General features: G+C 43.7%; 1 protein-coding gene across 1 annotated transcript in view; it reads left to right on the top strand.

The window, feature by feature from the left end:
* The window catches only part of POU3F3 (POU class 3 homeobox 3), a 3499-nt gene extending 2590 nt beyond the window's left edge, over positions 1 to 909 (top strand). Inside the window, exon 4 of the mRNA XM_006872448.1 lies at positions 1 to 909. This exon is cut by the window's left edge and continues 1 nt beyond it. Coding sequence (XP_006872510.1) covers positions 1 to 909 — 909 coding nt within the window.
* Positions 910 to 6892: the final 5983 nt, after the last annotated feature.

Genomic DNA, 6892 nt, shown 5'->3' with positions numbered 1-6892 from the left:
GCCGCAGCCGCCGCCGCTGCAGCGCACCTCCCGTCCATGGCTGGGGGACAGCAGCCGCCACCACAAAGTCTGCTGTACTCTCAGCCCGGGGGCTTCACCGTGAATGGCATGCTGAGCGCGCCCCCGGGTCCCGGAGGCGGCGGCGGCGCGGGCGGAGGCGGCCAGAGCCTAGTGCACCCCGGGCTGGTGCGCGGAGACACACCAGAGCTGGCCGAGCATCACCACCACCACCACCACCACGCGCACCCGCACCCACCGCACCCGCACCACGCGCAGGGGCCCCCACACCACGGCGGCGGCGGCGGGGCCGGGCCTGGACTCAACAGTCACGACCCGCACTCGGATGAAGACACGCCGACCTCGGATGACCTGGAGCAGTTCGCTAAGCAGTTTAAGCAGCGGCGTATCAAGCTGGGCTTCACGCAGGCCGACGTGGGGCTGGCGCTGGGCACGCTGTATGGCAACGTGTTCTCGCAGACCACCATCTGTCGCTTCGAGGCCCTGCAACTGAGTTTCAAGAACATGTGCAAGCTCAAGCCGCTGCTAAACAAGTGGCTGGAGGAGGCGGACTCGAGCACCGGCAGCCCCACGAGCATTGACAAGATTGCCGCACAGGGCCGCAAGCGCAAGAAGCGGACCTCCATCGAGGTGAGCGTCAAGGGTGCGCTCGAGAGCCATTTCCTCAAGTGCCCCAAGCCCTCAGCGCAGGAGATCACCAACCTGGCCGACAGCCTGCAGCTCGAGAAGGAGGTGGTGCGGGTCTGGTTCTGTAACCGACGACAAAAGGAGAAGCGCATGACTCCACCCGGAATCCAACAGCAGACGCCTGACGATGTCTATTCGCAGGTGGGCACGGTGAGCGCCGACACGCCACCACCCCACCACGGGCTTCAAACCAGCGTGCAGTGAGGGCTAGGGGCTTAGAACCTGGGCCGCCGCCACCGTCGCCGCCACCGCCTCCGCTGCTGCCTTCAGCACCGCCGCCACCGCCGCCGCCACCACCGCATCGTCCACTGGCCCGGGCTGCCACCGTGTCGGGGGGCTCCAGTCTGCCGCCCTCCTCTCCACCCAAAGACAGGCAGGCCCGTTCTTGGAGGGGAAAAAAGCAAAAAACAAGAGAGAGACAGACCAAGGAGACTTTTCAAACTTTTTTTTTTTTTTTAATCCAAGCAAGGGGAGGGGGAAAAAAAAAAAAGCATAAACAAATATCCGAACTGTTTTATATATACGTACACAACAGCAAACAAAAACTGGAAGAGGAAAAGGGGGCAATCGTGAGATCTCTTGTCTACTGTGGTGATATATCAGTTTTGGTTTTGGTTTTAAAGGAAGGATGAAGATACAAACCGAACCAAAACTGCACTCCTAATTTCCCACCCCCATCCCCCCGACCTTGAGATATCCTGTACGGTAGTGGTGGACAGCACTTGTTTCGTCCTCTCCTCTTTAAAAAAAAAAAAGAAAAAGAAAAAGTTCTCCCTTTCACTTCCTCCCTCAAAGGACTGACTAAAGTAATTCACGAAAACTTTCTCTTCTGGGGGCAACCTGGAAAGACCCTATTTTTCTTGTCCATAATAAAGTCATTGAGGGACAAACAAATCGACTGTGAACTGGGAAAAAGATGGGGGGAAAGTCTCCAGGAAAAAAAAAAAAAGGATTCATCATCTGAAATTAACAGACTGAATAGCAAAGCCAAAAGAAAAATAAGTATCCTCAAAGTAACCTTGGAAATAAAACATTCCCTAAAGAGCAAAAGGACAAGGGAGGGAGAAGAGAGCATCCATCTAAGTGGCGAGAGGCTCCCAGGTCAAGACGGAGGACCAGGCGGGCTTGGACTAGGTGAGAAGCGAGGACACAGCCAACGAGGCCGCCAAGTGAGACCCGGCCATCAAACACTGGTTTTGACGGCTGCCACTCGGGATGGACGATGCCTAAAAATTCCACCGCTAATATTTTTTTTATTAATATTTTTTATTTTTTATTTCTGGACTGACTCAGAAAAAGGGATTTAGAAAGACTGAGCACCTGCCACTGCACTTCTCTGAACTTCTCTCCTCAATCCGTTGCCAACTTTGATTGAATGGGTGCTGTGGACGTGATTATATAATACTGCCATTTCCAAGCAGTGTTTTTGGTAGGTTTTAATAAACAGACTTTTCAAAAGACGGCAATATAGAATTGTTAGATCCGTTGTTGATCTAAAAATATTTGCTTTATATTTTCATTAAATGACTTCTTTTAATATTTTATTCAGAATACTTATGAACTGCTGCAAAACGGTAATTTATTTTTCCCCAGATCTTGTATTACGTGTTTTTTTCAGACGAGCACAAATCAAAATGAAATGAAAATATGGACAGTTGTTAGGTAATAAGGGTATCTTTTGATGTGATAATTTGATTGTAATTTAATTTGAGTAGTGATTCCGTAAGAGCTGATCGAGAAAATAAATTTGTTAGAATGAAATAGTCTGTGTCTGATGCGTAAACACTGTGTGGGAAAAAAAGAGTCCTTTAGAAAATATTTTTTTACTAATGCAAATCCTTAAGTGATAGCATTGAGGATTTAGAGCCTGTTCCACTGAAGATATATTTGGTAATCTAGAGAAAAGGACAGATTAAACAGAAACTACTAGTAATATTCTAGTCACTCCTTGTTAATCTGTAAATTTCACACTATTTTTCTCTCCCTTAAATTTAGTGGGTATTTCTAGGGGATAATATTATCTAAATACTAGCCCTTTTCTTGGAGATACTTGTGTTCTTTACCAGAAGACTGAGCTACATCACCAGTAAAAATGTGCCAACTGGTTAATAGAGATCTGCACTTCCCCCATCCCAAAGTTTAGCCTCCCCACCACCACCACACACACATAATATTGCTGTCTCATTCCTCTTTTTCTGAAGACATAATTGTGAAGGATAGCTTTCAAGTCTATAAAATAGTTTTATGACAATTACTTCCCATTAGTAACTATGTAATTAAATTTAAATTATTAAGCTCTCCCCCCCCCCTTCAGTAAAGAAAGCATATACTTCTAAAATCCTGACTGTGATCCACATTGCATTACCTACAGTGTGATTACCAGCTCAGACTTAAGGTCCTGCATTTCTGTGTTACAGTCTTTCCCCAGTAGCGATTTAGATACCTTCTTTACTGGTGCTGAAGGTTTTAGCTTTTTAAATCACTTTTTAGACACACCCTACAGAGTGGTCACTTTTTATCAAGTTAAGGTATCAATATTTACAATGTGAGAAAATGAAAGTATAAATGCCTCGATTGCTTCTGCCTAGTTGTGTCCCTCAGTATTGTACTTACATTTTTTTTTTTTAATTTAGGGATGATAAAGTAATGATTGAATAGACTGATATTCCCCTAATCTCATTTACTGTCCCTCACTTTTGCTTTCTTCCTCATCTTCACTCCCCTCCCTGTGATAGCCATACCAGGGTTTAAAAACCTGAAAAACTGAGAGAAACAAGGGACAGTTATTTCTTTCAGACAAGCCCTATGTCACTTCCATAAATCAAGCCCAGCCAGATGGCCATGTCTTGAGATGCATTATTTTAAACACCAAATAGTACTAAAAATCACAATCATTTTGATTTGTGAAATCTGAAAAAGGCCATATTTATTAAACAAGGAAAAAAATGAAGACAAGAAACCACAATTTTCTTTGCATCCTTGTTTCCTATTTCCATGCCACTGTAATCACTCTGCCCAGTGAATTTATAACCTGGAGTGGGGATAGGGGGTAAGGTTCATTTGTTGAGGATCTATAGGGGCAAACAAAAAAGGCCTCATCGAAAATCTGAGCATTGGGTGGGGTTGTTTTTATGTGGTGAACACTAGTGGTATATGAGATGGAATCCTGTTTTTCCTACTGGAATAGTGGTGGTTGATTAGAGAGGGGTTTGGTCTGTTTAACAATTTTGGAGGAATTTTGCTTACTTGATTTGGCAGACAACAAAAGAGCTAACGTTAGATTTCACACTGTTTTCTATTAAAAAACAACCTTTGGTGATTACTTTGGAAGAAGCACTGATGTGGGGATAGCAGAGCAACTTTTAATTAGAGAAGCTAGGAAATCATACCCATTTTGTTTAATTATTTTGCATTTTATAAAGTGAGCTGATGCTTTCACTACATTTTTTTAAAAGACCCACCCTTTGAATGTATTTACAAAATTATATTCATGGTTGAAAAACAAAAGAAGGCAGATACAACTGAGAGGTTTTGTGCTAAGGCTTATATTGTTACACATGTAAATAATGAAAATATTGTTATATATCACCAGATCTTTTTCATGAATTTGGTCATTGTGTTCTTTTGCAGCGCAAGTGTCTTGTGCTTCGTAAAGTGTCCATTTGTTTCCTCCATTTCAATCCACTCCCCTCCTCCCCTTCCAGCCCAAAGGAAAGTGACAAAGTTCTGTTCCAGCAGTCTAGCAATCCCAAGCTAGACCCATTTATACTTTACATTTTCTGTAACTCTAGTACACTTGCCCAAGCCTCAGTGATCTCATTCACCCCACCAACCTCTCCTGGCAAGTTTGTGTGATAAATCATTCAAGGTGTATTTAAAATAGTCACTTCGCTGTTATTGCTCTGTTTGGGTTTTTTGTTGTTGTTGGTGGTGGTGGTGGTTTGTGTTGTTTTTTTTATTTTGTTTCTTTTTTAACTTAGTACTTAGCCAAGGACTACACATCTTTGTTCCAAAATAGAAATGTTCATTATTGATCTTAGAGATTCCCTCTGCTTCCCTATAGTCTCCAGTGTTTGCTCATTACCATGCTCATAATCTGTTTTGTATGAATGGTTTTTCAACATTCAGAGAATAATTGGTTCTAATATTGAATGCAGTATATACTATTGATAGTTTTATCGATAAGTGTAATATTTTAAATAATTTTAACAATTAAATTTGTTTTTTAAATTATATATTTGTAAAGTATTTATCCTGTTGGAAACAACAATATATTGTTGTATTTATTCGTTTATTTTTGTAATAAATGATCAACCTCTTCAAGCTAAATCAAAAATGATACTTTTATATATTTATAAAAAATGCATTTTAAGAGATGGGCATGTTTGCACCAATTTGTATGTAAATAGAATAAGATCCATCAATAACTTGTAGCTTTCAAGACTAAATTGAAGGAAGAAACATTCTCTCCACATGGAGTTTAGTTTGCCCAAGTTCCAGGGTAATTAATCAAACTCTAAAATGGATGCAACAAGTTTTTGGCACTGAATGCAGACTTGAGATTAATTATTTAGGAAGTGGACCTGTTTTTTTTCAAGGCAGGAAGATAGAAATTAAAGAATTCTCTTCTTTCATGAAATGCACGTGGCTGGCTGGAAAGATTAACAGATGCTATGTATCAGTGATAAAACCTCATACCTGGCTGTACTCAGACATCTCTGCTGGAGAAGGGTGTTGAAAGAGTGTTAAGAGTTTGAGGTTATCAGTGACCCAGAAAAAGTTGTGCTAGCTTGGTTTTGTTTTCAAAGTTAGATCCTCTTAAAAAGGTTGTGAGTGAAGAGCCCCTTTCTCTTAATCCTGTTACTGATAGCATAAACGGTAAGTACAGATGTTGTTAAGAATGAGGCATGAAAAAATGTGTGCACCTTCTCTGGCTCTTGAAGTTCTGTAGCTCATTTGGTCATCTCTGTGCTTCAGGGCGGCTGGTCCTACCGTCTGAAGGTCACCACGTGACCTCCCGCTGCAGAAGCCCCACGGTGGGCTTGATCTTGATTTCAATAAGGAAATCGCTGGGCTCTGGGTTTACCTCCTGAACTTTCTAGTGTGGGGAAGGAAATGGTGCGGAGGCTGAAAGAGCTGGGGGTGGGGGCAGCGGAGATAGCAAGAGGAGTACTTGTGTAATCAGATTCTTTGATTTTGTTAGCCTGGCTCATGGCCTATTAATTAGATTACTCTCTTTCATTCTTATTTCACATCCGTGTTTGTTCCTGTATCCTAAAATGTGGTCGCGAGCGTGGCGAGCAGGAGCCTATGATGTCACTGCCTGACAGCCCCGGCCGCCTGGTCTTCTGGCCGGCTAGGAGCCTTTATGAGTCCGGTTTTCCTCAAGGAAGAGTTGGCTCTGGAAGTGACCTCAGAGGGGTCTGGGAATAGGGCAATTGGCATTCTCTTGGCGACATGATGTGTGTGCAGTATGTGTGTGCCGTGCGCCTGCGGGTGCGTGTAAAGGGAGGGGAGGATGCGAAAATTCAGTCTTGCCTCAGAAACCCTTGGGATGCAAACACCTTCAGGTGGAGGGCCCTACCTCAGGTGAAAAGAGAAGCTTCTGAGACGCGGAGGAATGGTGGTGGAGGGGAGCCCGGCGAGCGGAATGTCAGAAGCCTAGCTTCTTTCTGTCTGGGAGGGAGGACCTGGTGCGGAGGAGAAGCTGTGGCGGAGGTGCTGCCCAGGCGCCCGCCAGCTGCCCACCCTGCTCTGCCCGGCCGGCTGCCCGACTGTGCGGCCCAGCAGTGGCAGCTGCCGCAGGTCCCACAAGTTGTTTTCCTCGTGGCGACCATTCAGCAAAACGCACGATCCTTTCTCAAAGATTTAAATTTCGCGGATGAATTACCATACACCGGTTGCTTAGCAACTAAATTCAAGCAGGGCTAAGAATATGCAAGCTTTTTGTATTCTCATTAATAAAAATGCCACTCTGACACAGCAACCCGACTTTGGATCACTGCAACTTCTGTAAAAAGCCGTAGGAGAATACAAACCGATCCTGCTATTTAATTACAGATCAAAATGGCTTGAAACGCGATGTTTTGTTCATCTATCTTCCTAAAAGCGATGTAAAAAATAACGGCTTTTCAAGAGCAGTAGTAAATTCCTTTTTTTTTTTTTTTTTAACGGAGTTGTCTTTTGG

This window comes from Chrysochloris asiatica, unplaced genomic scaffold (assembly GCF_000296735.1).
Source record: "Chrysochloris asiatica unplaced genomic scaffold, ChrAsi1.0 scaffold00197, whole genome shotgun sequence".
NCBI lineage: Eukaryota > Metazoa > Chordata > Mammalia > Afrosoricida > Chrysochloridae > Chrysochloris > Chrysochloris asiatica.
The sequence above is the reverse complement of the archived record's forward strand: the minus strand, read 5'-3'. Positions and strand labels throughout refer to the sequence as shown.